General features: G+C 40.2%; 2 protein-coding genes across 2 annotated transcripts in view; both read right to left on the bottom strand.

The window, feature by feature from the left end:
• Window positions 1–18663, bottom strand: part of LOC128610739 (uncharacterized) — an 84168-nt gene that overhangs the window by 32179 nt on the left and 33326 nt on the right. The window lies entirely within an intron of this gene.
• LOC128610737 (uncharacterized) lies at window positions 15299–18226 on the bottom strand. Its single transcript, XM_053630155.1, has 2 exons — window positions 18216–18226; window positions 15299–16964 (listed from the first exon to the last, which is right to left on the bottom strand). The coding sequence occupies exons 1-2, from the start codon at window positions 18224–18226 to the stop codon at window positions 15299–15301; spliced, it is 1677 nt and encodes a 558-aa protein (XP_053486130.1).

The raw sequence follows: 18663 nt of genomic DNA, 5'->3' as shown, positions 1-18663 counted from the left end.
GTACAGAGATTAATTGGTTAAAATGTTGTATTATGGGAAATAATGAGGAATATTCCATTTCTCTCAGGCACTGCGCTGAATGTGGATTGCAACGAGACTGTTAGAAAGCTGTTCACCGGACTCGGATAATCAATAAAAGACAGTGGAGTAAAGGAAAAAAGAAAATCAAATACCATTTACCACTTAGTACATAAACGTAAGCAGACATCTTTATATGTGAATCTCATAGCACAAAGTAAATGAGAGCAAGTGTAGCATTCAGGGTTGTTGTTCCAGTTAATTGAAAAGAGCACACACTTTAACCTTGCCTAGAACATGAAGAAATTAGCTGGGTTATGTTTACACACAAGCCCTCCCTGCTCACACATCCAGACAAGTTTTCTACTCTGGCTCTGAAGCAAAGCCATCAGATGGCGCTATTGGATTTGTGGACTGAAGTAGACTGAGATGTTTTCCTGGACATTGGATGTATTGATGCTATTTACATATACGACCATAAAAGGGGTAATCGTTTAATTAATATATACGTAGGTTGTCTCAATAGCATTCAAGTTGAACTTTTCAAGATTAGTTGACCCACACCACACAGCACAGAGCTGCACAGGATAAGAACCTCATCAGGAAAATGATATCTGCACACAATCCTCTGCTAGAAAATTCTAGACGTGCTCTAATCTGAAGGCGCGGTGCAATCAATAATCCACTGAGGTTCCACTGTAGTACCGAGCACCATTCATTCTTCACCCAGTCATTCAAGCACATCCGAGAAAAAGAGGGAGCTAATATCAAAAATCTGAAAGGTGTTCATTATACCTGACACCTAGATGAACACTTTACAGTTGGTTATATGACTGTACATCATTCCCTTCAAATGCTATTGAGCTTTAAATTATGATATACTTTGTGTATGGGCCCATTCCGTAGTGAAATTCATATCTAATTTACATATGATTTAATAGCTTATTTTAATAAAGATCAAAAATCTAAAAGGTGTGTGTCATACCTGACACCTAGATGAACACTTTCCAGTTGTGATCATGACTGTACATCATTCCCTTCAAATGCTATTGAGCTTTAAATTGTGGTATATTTTGTGTATGAGCCCATGCAGTAATAAAATAAATGGCAATTTTTATATATGATTTAATAGTTTATTTTAATAAATATCAAAAATCTAAAAGGTGTTCATCATACCTGACACCTAGATGAACACTTTACAGTTGTTTATTTGACTGTAAGTCATTCCCTTCAAATGCTATTGAAGTTAGAAACGTGTATAACAATGTGCTATGTAACTTTAGAGACGGTCCCTTAATTTCCGCGAATATCGAACCTCCATCCAACTTTATTCCAGAAATGACATTTGCAGGAATCTCCCACTTTCTGCTGATGTCTTCAGTAATTGCTAACATTTACAAAATGTGCCTACAATAAATAATAAGTCTATTTAATGAAAGTAAAGGTCCATGTTTAATAAAAAAATAAATAAATAATGAAATTAATAAAATAAAAAAGGTTGAGGTTGTTCAATTTAGTTTAATACATGTTCTCATATTTATTTTCATACTGTGGGATTTAGTGAAGTTTACTGAAAACAAACATCAACAATAAACACAATAATTCCTCCTCAGCATTCAGTAACTCCACGCGAGACGCCATGTTTGTAAGCGTTGCTATGGTTGTTCAGATAAACTACTTCCTCTCTCAGCTACTTCCTGTTGGTTTATAGGACGGTTACTCAGAGTCGCCCCCTTTCGTTTAAAAGAATATTACACCGGCGAGCGCGTCGAGTATAAACGCTTCGTCTGTTTGTGGAGGTGCGCGCGCAGTCAGTGGAGGCTCGCGCTGCGGAGACAGGAGGAAGTACAAACAAGGCATTAGCTCCATGAGGATGAAGTTGATGTTCCAGAAGCATCTGGAGCTTTTCTTTTAAGAAATCTGTCTATATAGTTTTGCACTAAATACGCATCATCACACGCTAATTGTTAGGATAAAACACACGCATACATAACAGATACTGATGTTGACGTGCTGCTGAAAGTCAGCGAGGGGGGGTCGAGGGGGAGGGAATTATTATTATTTTATATATAATTTATTATTATTATTATTGTTATGCGTGTGTCTGTGTTATTTCTGTGTCTGTGTTATTATTTCAGACATCAGATATTTATCATATATATGAAATGTTTTGTACACATTTTAGCATTTTATAAATGTTTGAGGGATTTTTACACACACCCCTGCTCTCATCAGACGGAACCCCGGCTGGGAAACACTGCCTTAGATGATTAAAATAACACACTTTTGCCATCACCTCCTATACAAGTTTAGCTGTTGAGAGGAAAGGTGGTAAGAGTCAAATATGGAAATACTTCACATTCGAGGCGGATGACAACAAACATATAATTGATGGTGTGAAGCCGGTGTGTAACTGATGCTATGGTTCATTACAAACAAAGCGAGGAAACATCTGGAATTCGGCAAATCACCTGAAAGACGGGCCTATATTATGTTTGTTTGAGGCAGCTGCATTGTGGCTGTGAAACCAGCTAACGCTATGCTCCATGTAATGTTAGAGATAGCCCGTTATTTGTTAAGGACACTAACACATTGCAGTGTTATAAACTACCTCCTAATGGACCCCCATGCATCTCCATTCAGCCCGTGTCCTGTCAGATACATGTAGCCTCATGTCACTAATAATTATTCACATGTTCATGCTTTTAATAAATCTTTCTGTCCTGACACCAGATCAGTGAATTTAAACTAATGCTTGCATTCAGAGTATAAGGTGTGTGTGTGTGTGTGTGTGTGTTTGTGTGTGTGTGTGTTTGGTTGAGTGTGTGTGTCTGTGTGTGCGTGCCTGTGTTTAGGAGTGCATCTTAGCACTTGTAGCCTCCACTCTTTTATTAGTCATTGTCAGACAGTGTTTGATAATTGAAATATCCCCCTCTCTCTCTTTTTGCCAGTATTAGTCAGAGGAGGATGTCCTCCCGGAGAGTTTTTAATTAATTAATTTTTTTTTAAATGTTTTTTTTTTTTAAAACCACACTGTGGTATCGAGTTTGTTATCGAGTGTCGTGTACTTTTGGTGGTGTCGGTACCGACTACTAGATGTTTGGTATCATGACATTCCTAGTTATGAGAATGTTAACACGAAGACAGCAGAATCTGTCACTATTTTCAAGAAACAGCTAAAGACCCACCTCTTTCGTGAACACCTAACTAACCTCTAAGACTCCAACCCCACATTATCCTTAAAACAAACAAACAAACAAAAAAACACATACTCTGGCACTTACACCACTACTCTGTGCACTTTGCTTTTCTAGAATTCTATTAAAAGATCTTGTATGGTAGCACTACTTGTATTGTTCTCCGCTTTATATATCGCTTTGCTTGTATTTCCTCATTTGTAAGTCGCTTTGGATAAAAGCGTCTGCTACATGAATAAATGTAAATGTAAATGTAAGAAGAGTTTATTTGTCACATGACGATAGTCATAAGGAAGGACTCTGGCTTATTAGATTAATGACATCCGCTATATAAATCCACTATACAATAACATTCTAGATTAAAAAAAATAAAAATCCTGGACTCGTAGGTCGCCACTGCTGTTTACGTTGCAATGCATTCTGGGTAGGGACGTGAAATGTTTGCAACGGTCTTCATTCTCCAGCGACATAAACATGTCTTCAGCCTTTTCAAGCTGAAACTGAGCGTAACATAAGTGAGGAAGTTAATATAGAAGACATTACTCAAAATGTACATAAAAATGAAGACGATCAGAGAGGTGAGGAGGTGAGAGTGCAGCAAAATCCATGGTGTCTGTGTAGCAACTGCACGTCTATGCCAATCGAGAGGGTGTGTTGTTCAAGGTAAGCATATGGATTAAACTATCGTTTTATAATTAACATAATCTAATATCAATAATTTTAGGGATTATCAGCTATCTGATATCTTCACAGCTTCTGTGTGTCTGAAGGTACTCAGATCTTTGGAAAGCTACGAATCTTGTGATTCGATTAACATAAACTGTTTGGAGGTTCAATCACAACAACAGCTACAATCAGCTTCTCTGTCAGACCAACAACATACAAACAAACACTTACGAAATGGAGGCAACTCACCTCATATGAAGCCTCATAGTAATCCACTGATCCATAACATCCTGACAAAAACAGTCTTTTTACACTGGCAAAGGCCCAAACAACCCAATTGTGAAAAAAATATCTTTAATAATCTTTCAAAAGAGACCAAAACCATGCGTGTACTCCAAATGGTTCAAGAACAGCCTTAATTTTACTTTGGGAATGCCTTGGCTATGGGTTTTGGGCTAGTTTTACACAAGCATTATGTCATGAGAATTTACAGAAAAAACGCACTAACAAGATGCTTATGTGTTTGATTATATTTACAGATATCCCCTGTACCACAGCACACAAGAACTATAAAATTACAGTCAAAAGCAGCACAGTGTGGCATTCTTTTGTTGCTGCGGGGGTTAGTAACTAATTCTATTGAGAAATTTAACTCATCTCATTAGCATATTAGTATTTTTGAACAAACATGGTGGACAATCGTTTTGCAGCACAAATAGTATGTATTTGGTGATTTTATAACATGCTGAGTAAAAAAACTAAGCTGTATAGATAGAAGTAGTCATTATTAAAACTATCATATTAGTTTATTTCACATTTTATACATGAAACTAAAAACAGCATTTTATGAAACTAAAAACAGCATATTTTAAATTGCGTGCTCCGATTTGAATATAGAAGCTTGTGAAAATAGGCATATTTAATCTCGATATCGTGTCTGTTCCTCGCTGTTAATTTGTGTTTCTGTTTTCTTTATACAGGTTACACTTTGTGGACTGATAGCAGACCTATATGTGAGTGAAAAAAAACTTTCTGAATGCATGTATGTGTGGGGACCAGTGCAGACAAGTCTGTAAGAAATTAGGACTAAACGCATCTTAAAATGATATGTCCCCCTTTTAATTTATTTCTGAGATTGGCCTTGATTTGGGCGATGGATTGGAAATGCAGGTTAATGTGATTCCTCCTCACGTACCTGGGAACAGTTGCTCAGGCATAATCATTTGCAGCATAGCCATTTTGCAAAGGTTAGCCCTTTACCTTGTCTATATGACTCTTGTATCTGCACATTTATTTCATTCAAAGCACTGAAAATACATGTATCATGATTTCATAATGAGAAAGATAAGAGGAATACATGTCAAGCAGTACAGGTTGTGAACACGTGATTTATGTGGGATTAAGTAACCTTTTCAAAATAAAATCTTTTTGGTCATTTGAGAGCTCATGAAAGAGTAGCATTCCCATATAAGAATTCCATCACGCTCATTGTCATGCCTGCCGGTGACTAGCAACCGACTTCCTGTGTACACTTGTATGCACATACCCAGTGTGCATGAATGGTCATGTGCCGTGTTTTCGGTCATGTAGTGTGGATGGAGATCGTTTCTGAAACACAGAGGAAACACCAGTGTGGGCGAGGATCGTTTTCACTTTAAAACATTTCCTGATGACTATAAATGATCATTCTGACTAAAAGTTAATTTTATCCTTTCTGTTTTGATAATAAGGATGACAAGCATGACAAGCAATATCGTGTTAGAATATGATAAAAAGACTATGTGACTGTTTCTATGTTTTATGGGTGAAAACTTAACGTCTTTAATGCAAGTTTTTCAAATTCAATTTTTATTTGTCACACACTCAACTATACACAGTACAACATTTACATAGGCCAGAATTTACTTGTATACAGTTAGAAAACATTTATTTATTTATTTTACAAAGTATAATATGTGCAGATATGTGCATTTGTTTTGTGCTAAAATTATCTGGTTAGCTTACACTGATATAAACCAATCAGCCATAACATTAAAACCACTGACAGCTGAAGTGAATCTCATTGATTATCTCATTACAGTGGGACCTGCACAGGGGTGGGATATATTTATTAGGCAGCATGAGAACAGTCAGTTCTCGATGTTGATGTGTTAGAAGCAGGAAAAATGGGCAAGTGTAAGGATCTGAGCAGCTTTGACGTACAGTCAATATTGACCCTTGACATCTGTTAAATTCAGTGGACAGATAAAAAATGTCATAAAAATGTGTGCTTACCAGGTTACTCAATAATTTTTAAAACCTGTGAAACAGAATACAAATATGTTACTGTTAACTGTTTTTGTGTGAAAATGCTGGAATTTTTATCATCTAACAGTGCAGGAGTTGGTTTTTGAAAAGAAAGAAGCATTTGCCCTTTTCTGAAATTATTTGTTTTGTTTTCAAAAACAAGTTGCTAGTTTACCCTGTAAACAATAATAAGCACGTTCGCCTCACACCTCCAGGGTTGGGGGTTCGATTCCCGCCGGGGCCATGTGTGTGCAGAGTTTGCATGTTCTCCCCGTGCTGCGGGGGTTTCCTCCGGGTACTCCGGTTTCCTCCCCCAGTCCAAAGACATGCATGGTAGGCTGACTGGCGTGTCTAAATTGTCCGTAGTGTATGAATGGGTGTGTGAGTGTGTATGTGATTGTGTCTTGCGATTGACTGGCACCCTGTCCAGGGTGTACCCCGCCTTGTACCCGATGCTCCCTGGGATAGGCTCCAGGTTCCCCGCGACCCTAAAGAAGGAGTAAGCGGTAGAAGATGGATGGATGGACATTAGCACTAGTGGAATTAACAATATAAGCTAATTAACTAAATAAAATTAAAAAATTGTCATGTAAATATGAACAGCACAGTATACATGTAGACATTCTGAGTGTTACAGTCATGTGGTGATATTAAGTGTTATAATGGGAGAGGGTGTGGTGTTCACATGGAAAATCATGTAGGAAACTAAGATTCACATTATGGTATATTCCATAATTGATATATGCCAGAAAGATTTTTCAAACTAATACCCAATGACCTCAGCCATGAAATCTGTTCCCCAACAAACTCACTGACCATTCACTTAGAGGTGAGTAGGAAAGGAACAGAAACTAAACGAACGATCACAGTGACATCTGAATTGTTTAATTTTTTTTCAGAAAAAAAAACCAAAACAAAACAAAACAAAACAAAACAAAAACAAGTAGAACTCGACATCTACGCAGATGCCTCTGCCACCAACAAGCCTAGTCCTGCTTGTTACTAATTTGTACGCCAGTAATATAATGGACTTCAACGGGGAGGAAACTATTGAAGAAACAGTATTTCAAACATTAGACTTTTTGTGATCTTGACCCTCTTTGGATCAGATACAAAATCTAATCAGTTCATCTGCTGGTTTCAGTGCCAATCCTTATAAACTATAGACTAGGAGACGATATCGTGCAGGTGGACCTTCACTGATGAATTTACTCTTCTTGATTACATCACGTACAGTCAGTGATGAGTCTTGAAATCTTGAATTTAAAGGACAGATAGAGGGTCAGTTTGATATTGTGTTTACGAAGTTCATCAATTGTTATCAAACGTGTATTAAAAGATGCAAATTATATTACTGAGAGTGTAATGATGTGATTTTGTGAAAATGCTGTAATTTTCAGCAGGGTGACCATCGGGAGAACCGGGAGACTTCCCACTGGCCAGATGACTGATTTGGCCCGTTTCCCTGCTGTTGTTTTAATTTCTTTATTTATTTAATCATTATTATTTTATATTATTGCGTGTTTGATGTACTCAAGTGATCCTTTCCGAATTTGACATTCGATAATAAATCAATAAGAAACCATGAATGTGTTAGTGGTGACTTGCAACGCTTCCATCCTCCTCAGCTCTGGCTCTGGTTTCAAACAGAGTCATCACTGCACAGAGAGAGGATGGAGAGGAAGTGGCCAGGTGGAGTAGAGATGGAAAGGGCACGCAAAAGTAAACCCTCTAAGAAGAAGCAGCAAAATGCTGCAAAATTACTGACCTGCTCAGGACTTCAAGTGCAGGTCAGTCTCATCTGTAAATAGAGTTAGCTTCACTAACTATCACTATCTATCGTCACTATCTATCATCATTATCACTATCATCACTATCATCACTCAAAATGTGCTAAAGGACAGCATTATCTACTGTAAAGTAATTTAGCAGACACATATCCAAATTCATCTACAGTACATTTAGTATGCCCTCCATGATAATTTAAATGTTGAAATTACAAATACAGCTAGGGTAAACAACAACAACTAAAAACATTTTTCCAAGCTGTGAGTCATAAAAGGCAACATCATATTTAATATTAGGATTTTTCTAAATAGATATTGTTATGTTGTAGATATTATTGTACTAACAGATATTTAGGCAATTTAGAAAATTAGGTTTGCCCACATGTGAGGTTTAAAAAATCCCAAACATTTTTTCTCCTATTTTTCACAGTAAGGTGGAGAGAGTCAACCTGACACTAGCTCTGTGCAGTGCTCACACTTCAGGATCAACCTGAGATGACAGGTAGAGGTAAAATAAGATACATTAAATATGCTTTAATATATTTGTATAAAATATAGTATTATAATAGTAAAATTTTTCTAGATAGATATTGTCCTGTTGCTGACACCCTGTCCAGGGTGTACCCCTTCTTGTGCCCGATGCTCCCTGGGATAGGCTCCCCCGTGACAATAATATAATAATTATATCATTATTTAACAATAATATAATAATATCAATTATTTTAGAGATTATCAGCTATCTGCTATCTACACAGCTCCTGTTTGTATGAAGGTACTATTATCTTTGGAAAGCTAAGAATCTTGTGATTTGATTGATAAAAACCATTTTGAAATACAATCACAACAGCAGCTACATTCAACATGTCTCTGTCAGATGACCGACATACAACCAAACACTTATGAAATGGAGGCAACTCACCTCATATGAAGTCTCATAGTAATCACGTTAAAAACATTAAAAACAGTCTTGTTACACTGGCAAAGCTCCAAACAATCCAATTATGTAAAAATATTTAGTCCACCTTTCAAAAGAGACCAAAACCATGCATGTACTCCAAATGGTTCAAAGAACAGCTCTAATTTTACTTTGGGTATGCCTTGACTAGGCGGTTTAGGCTAATTTTACACGAGATTTACGTTATAAGAATATACAGAAAAAACGCAATAACAAGGTGCTTACAGGTTTGATTATATTTACAGATATCCCCTGTATCACAGCACACAAGAACTATAAAATTACAGTCAAAAGCAGCACAGTGTGGCATTCTTTTCCTGCTGCCGGGGCTAGTAGCTAATTCTTTTAAGTGCTCAAGTGCAACCATTTTACATCATCGACTTAGAGTGCAGTGTGCATGCCACGTAATGGTGGCCTCCATAGGTTAAAATATGTATGAAATATTAAGGATTTTTAAAAAATTTCTTGACATTTATGTACTTGCCACTTGTAGTTAACTGATGCACCATCTTAAGTTACAATTCAGGTAATATTGTGCATGCTCACATGTGAGTGTCCATCACTAATATGAGTGAGTGAGTGGTGGACCCACTGTCCCCACTGATCCACTGTCCACCCAGCTGCATCTTCTGTGCGTGCTCTGGCTCCAGGGACTCTCCAAATTTGGCAAGATGGGGACTCTGAATTCGACCCAAATAAGGGTTCAAAATGCACCATGGAAGTTAATGGCACCATGCTGTTCACTTATATACACAGCCATGTTTATATTTACATAATGTTTATAAGTTGTGGCAACAGGCCCGCGGTCGACGCACAAGAAACAGAGATCGATATTTTTTTCTTTTTCTTTCCATAGATGGAGTCCCTGCTGCAGCAACTGATGGAGGCCAGCCTCCAGCAGCAGACGATAACACAGCAGCTCACCGAGAGCCTACAGGTTGCAACCTGGGAGCTGCTGGCCCTGAAAGCCATGACCTCTGTGGCCGCCCCTCCTCACCCAGATCCCAGCCGAGAAGCCCAGGACCTTCTTCCCCACTTGTCCCCAGAGGACGATATCGAGGCCTACCTGGAATCCTTCGAACGGGTCGCTCACCAGGGGTATCGAAGAGTGGCCGCGCATACTCGGCCTGCTGCTTTCCGGAGAAGCGCGCACAGCTTAATATGCCCTCATTCCGGAGGACACAGGGGATTTCGGAAAGGTAAAGAGAGAGATCGTGGCATGGTGTGGGCGGTACCCCCTCCAGGCGGCGGCGGAGTTCCACCAGTGGAGCTACAGGCCAGGGGCCAAGCCACGTGGGCAGATGGACACCCTCCTGCGCCTCACCAAGAGGTGGCTCCAGCCAGTCCTGCACTCTGCCACCGAGGTTGTAGAGAGGGTGGCCGTGGATCGGTTCCTGAGGACTCTGCCACCCACAGAACGCCAGGCCGTGGGGATGCAAGCCCCCGGGACACCCAGGGAACTACTGACCGCCCTGGAACACACCTTGACCACTCTGGCGCTCAGCAAAGAGGGACAGCACCACCAAGGCCGCCCGGACTACAGGATGCCTGAGGACGAGTCCAGACCGACCGAGCCTCCTCCTACTTTCTGGTCAAAGAAGGCTTACTGTACCACTGGACCAACCACAGAGGGGAAACCGTGGACCTCTTGGTCGTCCCCAAAGCCAGAACGCAGGCCCTGATGCACCTGGCCCATGCCCATCCGCTCGGGGGCAACCTGGGGGCAAGAAACACCTTGGAGAAGCTGAAGGACCGCTTTGTCTGGCCAGGCATGGACACCGAGGTCCAGAGCTTCTGCCAACAATGCCCCCAGTGCCAACACATGGTCCCAAGGAAGCCCCCGCCGGCGCCACTCATCCCACTTCCCATCATAGGCGTCCCTTTCGAGAGGATCGGCATGGCTGTGGCTCAGGTGTTTGAGCGGGTTGTCCACTAATCCACTAATCGTAGGGTTGGTGGTTCGATTCCCAGCCCACATGACTCCACATGACGAAGTGTCCTTGTGCAAGACACTGAACCCCAAGTTGCTCCCGATGACAAGTTAGTGCCTTGCATGGCAGCTCTGCTACCATTGGTGTGTGAATGGGTGAATGAGACACAGTGTAAAGCGCTTTGGATAAAAGCGCTATATAAGTGTGCCATTTAGGTATTTTTTTAGGTATTTAGGACCTCGTTGGGCCGCTCCCAAAATCCGCCCAAGGTCATGAGTATATATTAGTAATCGTGGACTATGCCACCTGGTACCCCGAGGCGGTACCACTGCATAAAGCCACCTCCCAGAACATCCCTAAAGAACTGGTGCTCCTGTTCAGCCGGGTGGGGATCCCAAAATACATCCTAACCAACCGAGGTACCCCGTTTGTGTCAAAGCTTATTTCTGATCTGTGTCGGCTGTTGCAGGTGAAACACCTAAAGGCATCTGTCTACCACCCACAAACAGATGGGCTGGTCGAACGGTTCAACTGGACCTTAAAACAGATGTTGCGCTGGGTGGTAGACGAGGAAAGGAGGAACTGGGACTTCCTCCTGCCATACGTCCTCTTCGCCATCCTAGAGTGCCCCCAGGCATCCACGGGCTTCACACCCTTCGAGCTCCTCTTCAGACGTCGACCTCAGGGACTGCTGGACGTGGCACGGGAAGCATGGGAAGAACAGCCTTCCCCGTTCCGCTCGGTCATCAAGTATGTACAGGAGATGCAGGAGAAGATCGAGCAAGTGGCCCAGATCGTGCAGGAACATATGAGTGCTGCCCAGGAGGAACAGAAACGAGTGTACAACCATCCAGCACAACCCCGCGAGTTCCAACCTGGCGATCAGGTACTCCTGCTAGTACCCAGCAGCTCCTGCAAATTCCTAGCTTGGTAGCAGGGCCCATATACAGTCCTTGAGAGGAGATGCCCCGTGAACTATCGTCTGCAGCAGCCCGGTAAGCGATCAGACACAAAAACGTACCCCATAAACCTGCTGAAGAAGAGGATAGAGCCAGAACCTCTACTGTCTGCGTTTGCGGCCCTAGACACGGATCACGACCAGGGCACCTTAGTCCAACTGAACAAAGAGCTCACCCCCACACAAAAGCAGGAGCTGACAGAGTTGGTGGGTCAATTTACCGATGTTTATTCTACCTCCCCAGGCATGTTGCAGCTGGTACAACATGAAACCAAGACTCACCCAGGAGTGATGGTGCGGCAGCGGCCCTATCGAGTCCTGGAGGCCCGCTGTAGGGTTATCGAGGAGGAGGTCAGCCGGATGCTGCAGGACAGCATCATAGAGGAGTCCAACAGCCCCTGGTCCAGCCCGTTCATAGTCGTACCAAAGCCTGATGGCAGTATGCGCCTCTGCAATGACTTCCGGAAGCTAAACCAGGTCTTGGAGTTTGACAGCTATCCCCTCCCCCAGGTGGATGACCTACTGGAGCGATTGGGGAGGACTTGGTTCATCTCCACCTTAAACCTAAGAAAGGGGTACTGGCAAGTGGCGCTGGCCCCAGAGGCGAGACCGAAGACGGCCTTCAGTGCCTTCGTGCCTTCACGGCTGCCTACCTGGACAATGTGGTCATCCACTCCTCCACTTGGTTGGACCACCTGTTCCACCTGGGGGAGGTCCTGAAAGAGCTCCGGAAGGCCGGGCTGACAGCCAACCCCAAAAAGTGCCACCTGGGGCTGACTGAGGCACAATACCTCGGGTACTGTATTGGCCGAGGCTTACTCAAGCCCCAGATGAAGAAAATTGAGGCAGTGAAGGGTTATCCCCGACCTACGTCAAAAAAACAGGTACGTGCTTTCTTGGGGTTGGCGGGGTAATACTGTCGGTTTGTGCCTAACTTTTCCTCTGTAGCCTCCCCCCTCTCAGATCTCATAAATAAGGGCCAGCTGGACCGGGTGAAATGATCTACAGACGTGGAGCGGGCATTCTAAGCCCTGAAGGAAGCCCTCACCTGCACCCCCATGCTACATAACCTGGAATTTGGAACCACGGAATTTGTAGTATCTAACAGTGCAGCAGTTAATTTTTTTGGAAAGAAAGAAGCATTTGCCCTTTTCCGAAATAATTTGTTTTGTTTTCACAAACAAGTTGTTAGTCTACCCTGTAAACCACAATAGTTATTATTATTGTTGTTGTTGTTGTAGTTGTTGCTGTTGTTGTTGTTATTATTATTATTATTATTATTATTATTATTATTGGTAGTAGCAGTAGTATTACTTTTCACTTATTTATAATAATAAATTACTGATGTTTAAATGTTATTTGATACGTTTGTGTCAATGTTACGCCTCGCCGGCAGATGGCACTGACATCCAGTGTTCAAGTGAAGTTCAGTAAAGACTGCGTTCCTTGTGTTCTGTTTGTTTGGTTTGTTAATAAAGACATTTGCTCCTGCACCTACTTCCTGATTCCAAAGCCCTGTGTGTGCTAACAGTCAAAAAGAGGCGATTCAGGCACACTGCAGTTAAAACATTAGTTATTTAAAGAGAAAGTCAGATAAACAGATAGCTACACAGAGAACTTTAGCAGTAGTGGAATTAACAATATAAGCTAATTTACCAAATCAAATAAAAAACAAAACAGGATATACATCTATCCGTGCACAGTATAGCTTCACAAGTAATATATATGTATGTGTATATATATATATATATATATATATATATATATATATATATATGTATATATATGTGTGTGTGTATATATATATATATATATATATATATATATATATATATATATGAATGTATGTATGTATATATACCCAAACATTACAGCTTGTCATGTAAATATGAACAGCATAATATACATGTAGACATTGAGTGTTAGTCATGTATTGATATTAAGTGTTATACATGGAGAGGGTGTGGCGTTCACATGGAAAATCATGTAAGACACTAAGCTTCACATTATGATATATTCCATAATTGATATATGCCAGAAACAGATCTTTCAAACTAATACCCAATGACCTCAGCCATAAAATTTGTTCCCCAACAACCTCACTGACCATTCACTTAGAGGTGAGTAGGAAAGGAAAGGAAAGTAAAAGGAAAACCCACAGTGACATCTAAATTGTTTAATTTTTTCAGAAACAACAACAACAACAAAAACAAGTAGAACTCAACATCTACGCAGACGCCTCTGCCACCAACAAGTCTAGTCCTTCTTGTTACTAATTTGTACGGCAGAAATATAATGGACTTCAACAGGGAGGAAACTATTGAAGAAACAGTATTTCAGACATTACACTTGTTGTGATCTTGACCCTCTTTGGATCAGATACAAAATCTAATCAGTTCATCTGCTGGTTTCAGTGCCAATCCTTATAAACTATAGAAACGTCTAACCAGTCATTCTTGAGATATTGAGAGAATCTTGGATGAATGGACAGACAACCTGCAAACATAAAACATTTAGTAGTGGAAGCATAAAAATATATTTATGTATTCTTCATAAAAAAAAAGCCCTCAAGAGTTTCGGTATTGCTGTCTGTCAGAGAACCAATTCTCAGATGCCTACCAGACACACTGCATCCAGGATAATTACCAAACTGTTTGTACAGTTGTCTTGGACAAAGACCTCATACACAGAGGTTTCAGATGTTTGACATTTTGACTGATCTGACATGTGACTTGGACATGGACTGATCTCCTCCCTCTTCTGTAATCTCATACCACACTTCATCTGCAAATATACCCAATATTTTTTAAAACTAGTGAAACAGAATGTAAATATGTTACTGGGAATAGAACTGTTTTTGTGTTCAAATACTGGACATTATATCATCTAGCAGTGCAGGAGTTGGTTTTTGGAAAGAAATAATCCTAAATAATTTGTAGCTGTAACCATAAAGGGTCTTCTTCTTCTTCTTCTTCTTCTTCTTCTTCTTGGAATTATTTGTAGTATTATTTATTTGGATTCTGAATTACTGAAGAGTCAGTGTTATTTGATGCATGTAGGTTTGTGTCAGAAAGAGGTGACTCAGGCACACCGTCATTACCAGATATTTAATGAGAAAGTCAGATAAACAGATAGTTACACAGAGAACACTAACAAGAGTAGAATTAACAATATAAGATAATTAACTAAATCAAGTTAAAGGAAAAGGATAAACATCTGTCCATGAACAGTACAGCTTCACACATTCATAATGACTCATCAAAAAAGTATAGATTTATAGCTCATTTAAATAATTACCAAAACAAAGTAAAAGACTAAATATTGAACAACAGCATTAATGAATAAACACAATGCAGTTTATTAACTGAACAAAACCGGCGCCCTTAATTCAGATTCAGATCAGAATTCTGTTTATGACATGTTACATGGCCATGTTTAATCTCCTGAATTCTTTTTTTTTTTTTTTTTTTTTTTTTTTTACCAGTAAAAGCATATTTAATTTAACTGAACCCTGCTCTTGCATACCCCATTACAGCATTAACTCTTTCCTGTGATTCAGGCTGAATGTTCCTCAGCTCTCTTAGTCTCTGAGCATAGTTGAGTTTTCCAGGTTCTTCAGCTCGAGGGATCAAGAAGTCGAGACACTGAACAATGAAAGCAGAATCTGGCTTTAAAGCAATCTCAGACAGTTTCATGATGATGGTGCAGGCTTCTTCCACCAGATCAGCTTTTTCCTTTTCATTCTTGGTCAGTTCTTCTTTCAGTCTCTTCTCCATGCTTGTCTTCTCCTCTTCCTGTTTCTTGCTGCTTTCAAACTCTTTTTTAACATTTTCAACTGCCTTTGAGTCAAACGTGATATCTGATGCTGAATTACTGCTTTCATATTGTTTTTTAAAATCATCAAACCTCACTGTGGTCTGTTCGCTGCATGCAACATATTTCTTGTCTTCTTTGACATGTTTAGTGTAGTGACATTTACCTGTACATGAAGTGCAATCATTATTTTTCATGACTTCACACCACCAAGGACTCCAGGCACACCAGCAGTTATACTCATGACAGTTCTCCTTACAGACAGAGCAAGTGGTGGCCTTTCTGTCCCACCATGAAGCATTTTCAATGGAAAGTTTTTCTTTGTAACACTTGGTGACTGTAAAAGTAAAGTTTTCATTTCTCTTAATCTTTTCTTGGTTTTCCTCAAGGGCTTTCTGAATCTGAGACAGTTCTTCACGTTTGCGCTCTACAAAGTCAATGCGGTCTTTTAGATTAGACATACAGGCTTTAAGTTGTTTGGATTCTTTCATAACACTTTCAGTCTGCTCTAAGCTTTTTCTGTTCTCTTCTTCCAGTGAGGCAAAAAAAACATTTAAACTGTCCTCTGTTAGTTCCCAAGCTGTCTGGAGAACTCTGTTATATCTTGGGTTCCTTTTTTCAGCTTGGCGATTGTTGAACAAGAAATGCTCAGGTTCATTTTCTTCATTTTTCCTGCAGAGAACCCCCGCTTTCTTGATGGCATTAAGAGAATTATCTGGAGGCAGTCCGTCTGAGTGAGTGACAAAAATGACAATGTTGTCCTCTATGTCTTTACCAAATACGGACAGAACTGCATCAAAGATGTACTGCTGTCTGTTAGAGAATCGATTCACTGATGCCTTCACTACCAGACACACTGCATCAATTTCTTTCACTCCAGTATCATTGTGAAACAGTGTGTACAGATTCTCAGTGATCTCTTTATCATATTCTGTTCCCCTGGCGTCTCCATAACCTGGAGTGTCAATGATGGTGAGACAGATTGGGTTGTCTTGGATAAAGATCTCATACATAGTGATTTCAGTTGTTTTACTTTTTGACTGATCTGACATTTGATTATCTCCCTTTTCGTCTGTAATCTCAAACCACACTTCATCTATAAACTTCACCTTGAGTATATAATTTACCATGGCATTGATCACCGTAGTTTTGCCTGTTCCAGTTTCTCCTACCAGCAGTAGGATTTTGTTTTGCATTTTGACATCTCGCTTTCCAAATGTCCATTTTCTCATTAAAACTTTTTCATAAAGATTACTTCTGGTTGTGAGGAGACGATATCGTGCAGGTGGACCTTCACTGATGAATTTACTCTTCTTGATTACATCACGTACAGTCAGTGATGAGTCTTGTAATCTGTTGAATTTAAAGGACAGATAGAGGGTCAGTTTGATATTGTGTTTACGAAGTTCATCAATTGTTATCAAACGTGTATTAAAAGATGCAAATTATATTACTGAGAGTGTAATGATGTGATTTTGTGAAAATGCTGTAATTTTCAGCAGGCTGACCATCGGGAGAACCGGTAGAACTCCCACTGGCCAGATGACTGATTTGGCCCGTTTCCCTGCTATTGTTTTTATTGGTTTATTTATTTAATCATTATTATTTTATATTATTGCGTGTCCGATGTACTCAAGTGATCCTTTCCGAATTCGACATTCGATAATAAATCAATAAGAAACCATGAATGTGTTAGTGGTGACTTGTAACGCTTCCATCCTCCTCAGCTCTGGCTCTGGTTTCAAACAGAGTCATCACTGCACAGAGAGAGGATGGAGAGGAAGTGGCCAGGTGGAGTAGAGATGGAAAGGGCACGCAAAAGTAAACCCTCTAAGAAGAAGCAGCAAAATGCTGCAAAATTACTGACCTGCTCAGGGCTTCAAGTGCAGGTCAGTCTCATCTGTAAATAGAGTTAGCTTCACTAACTATCACTATCTATCGTCACTATCATCATTATCACTATCATCACTATCATCACTCAAAATGTGCTAAAGGACAGCATTATCTACTGTATAGTTTTACTACTAAGAAATGCTAAGTACAATAACTAGTGTTACAACCCGCTATCTTGGGGGGGGGGAGGGGGGGCATGGGGAGTTTTTTTTCTGTGCTGTGACATTTTGTGTGCAGGTCCGAACTCCCTTCCAGACTTTCCAGCCTGCCCTAGCCTGCCTTGCTCCCGCCCCCTTGATGACATCACTGATTGGCGGCCATTTTCAAGGAGGAAGATGGCGTGAGAATGGGTGGGATGTTGGAGGTGTTTGATTTGTGTTGCTTGCCCTTGTGGCTAAATTCTGTTTTTTGACTTCTGCCTGGTTTTAACTCTGAGTTTGGTTATCCTTAAATCTGTTGTATATTCTCTTCACTTGTGTGTATATATATATATATATATATATATATATATATATATATATATATATATATATACACACATTGTCTGTGGTTTAAAATTGAGTGTGAGACTCACGGCCTGAAATTACGTCCCAGTCCGGCCCTGATTTTCAGCATCTAACAGTACAGAGAGCTGGTTCTTCCGAAAGAAAGGAGCATTTGTCCTTTTCTGAAATAATAACATTTTTAGTGTAAAAAAGTTTGTTCACGTACCTTGTAGCCATAATCCTGGTTAGTCAGTGGTAGATGACACAAATGTCTCAGAAGTTTCCAGCACAGCTGAATGACCTGTTAATGAAATTGTTAATGAACTTTTATTTTTTATTTTATTTAGATTATACCTTCTGTTTTGTTCTGTTTTCAGCTGAAGACTACAATACCCAGAATGCAATGTGCCAAATGAATGCCAAAATGTATGACTGTACAGGCATCTCTATGATCCATCCATGCGGGACCATAGAGATAGCCAGATGGCACAAAATTCATGGAAAGGATTTTAAAAATGGTGATTTTGATGTGCTTTGTGCACACTGTTGAAAGAATAAAGCCAAAGCTGAAAGTGTTTGGGGGGGGGGGGGGGTTGCATCATGTTTTCCTTCATCATTATCTTCACAAATAAACAGTCACTACACTACACCTTCAGACGGTGATTAAACCTCAT

The sequence above is a fragment of the Ictalurus furcatus genome, chromosome 7 (assembly GCF_023375685.1).
Source record: "Ictalurus furcatus strain D&B chromosome 7, Billie_1.0, whole genome shotgun sequence".
NCBI classification, from domain to species: domain Eukaryota; kingdom Metazoa; phylum Chordata; class Actinopteri; order Siluriformes; family Ictaluridae; genus Ictalurus; species Ictalurus furcatus.
This window is presented reverse-complemented; position numbering and strand designations above follow the sequence as displayed.